Genomic DNA, 1,261 nt, shown 5'->3' on the forward strand with positions numbered 1-1,261 from the left:
CCCGCGGCCCGCCGCTGCCGGGCCCCCTCGGCTGGGGCCCGGCGCGCCGCTCCTCTCTACAACTCCAGGCCCGGTTGGAGTCAGGCCCGAGCAGCCCCCCAGGGTCGGACGCATCCCCCTGGCACCAGCGGCACAGTCTCCGTGGCCGAATATTAGAAGTGAATTCGAGCTGCGCTTTACCTTTAGTTCCGCACTGTCCGCCATCTTGCGTCTGTCAGCGCAAGCGCAGTGAACATCGCCGGGGACCGCCGCTAAACCCGCCCCTCTAGCCAGCCTGGCCCCGCCCCGGCCAGTCCCCTCTCGCCCCTCCACCTCCCCGGCCCGCCCCCGGCCTCCGCCCCGCTCCGGGGGCTCGCAGCCCCGCCCCGGGCACGTACAGCTGCGAGACGGGCACGTACCATTTAAATAATGGCGCCAAGCGAGGAGGTTTGACAGTTACTCCCCCCCAGGCTCCCCGCCCCTCCTCCTTGCCCGGCTGGCGCCTCCGGAGAAAGGCCGGAGCGGGAGGGCTTCTGGCCTGATCCCCGCCCCTCCACGGCCTGCGGAACTCTTCTGCAAAGCTTCGATGCCTACAGTCACAGGAAAAAATAATACCTCTCTCCCCCAATCAGCAAGTCCTTTTCAGCACCTGCTACCTGCGAGGCTACACGTGGGCCGCAAACAACAATACGTTATATTTAAGGATCACTTGATGAAGCATTTCCAGGTTTATTTGCTCAGATCCTCCTCGTGACGATGCGGTGAGGTAGGCAGGGAAGAAATTACAATTCCTGTGGTATATGTATGTATTCAGACATAAAAGCTAGGAGAGGAAAAGTGACTTGCCCAAGCTAGTACTTAAAAGAGGTTGCCTCTAAGACAAAATTCTGAAGACGTTTATTCATTAACTTATTTGTTTTAACAAATAATTATTTAGTGACTATGTACCGGCCCTGTTTCTAAGGGCTATATATACATTGGGAAATTAAATACAACAAAGTTCCTGCCTCCCTGTAGTTCTCTAAAGTGGGAAACAGACACTGAACCAATAAAGATACAATTACAAATGGTGATGAGTACCAAAAACGAGCAAACAGTCCAGTGAGAGAAAAGGGAGTTGGGAGGAGATGTACTTAATCCTGGAAGGGCTTGCTCCACAAAATTGACATTTAACTATTCGTGATGAAAGAATTATTTCACACCCTCCCCTCTCTACTAAAATCCTCCTCCCAAACCAGTTTGCTGTTCAACTTTGTCTCACACCTGATGGAAAAGACATCAG

The 1,261-nt window shown here is 53.9% G+C and overlaps 1 protein-coding gene across 1 annotated transcript in view; it reads right to left on the reverse strand.

Moving 5' to 3' along the window:
• Window positions 1-292, reverse strand: part of PIAS1 (protein inhibitor of activated STAT 1) — a 120,389-nt gene extending 120,097 nt beyond the window's left edge. Inside the window, exon 1 of the mRNA XM_007445604.1 lies at window positions 181-292. Within this exon, the coding sequence (XP_007445666.1) occupies window positions 181-204 (24 nt within the window). The 5' untranslated portion in view covers window positions 205-292. The remainder of the gene's footprint in view (window positions 1-180) is intronic.
• Between the last annotated feature and the right edge of the window lie 969 nt (window positions 293-1,261).

This window comes from Lipotes vexillifer, unplaced genomic scaffold (genome assembly GCF_000442215.2).
Source record: "Lipotes vexillifer unplaced genomic scaffold, Lipotes_vexillifer_v1.1 scaffold972, whole genome shotgun sequence".
In the NCBI taxonomy this organism is placed as follows: domain Eukaryota; kingdom Metazoa; phylum Chordata; class Mammalia; order Artiodactyla; family Lipotidae; genus Lipotes; species Lipotes vexillifer.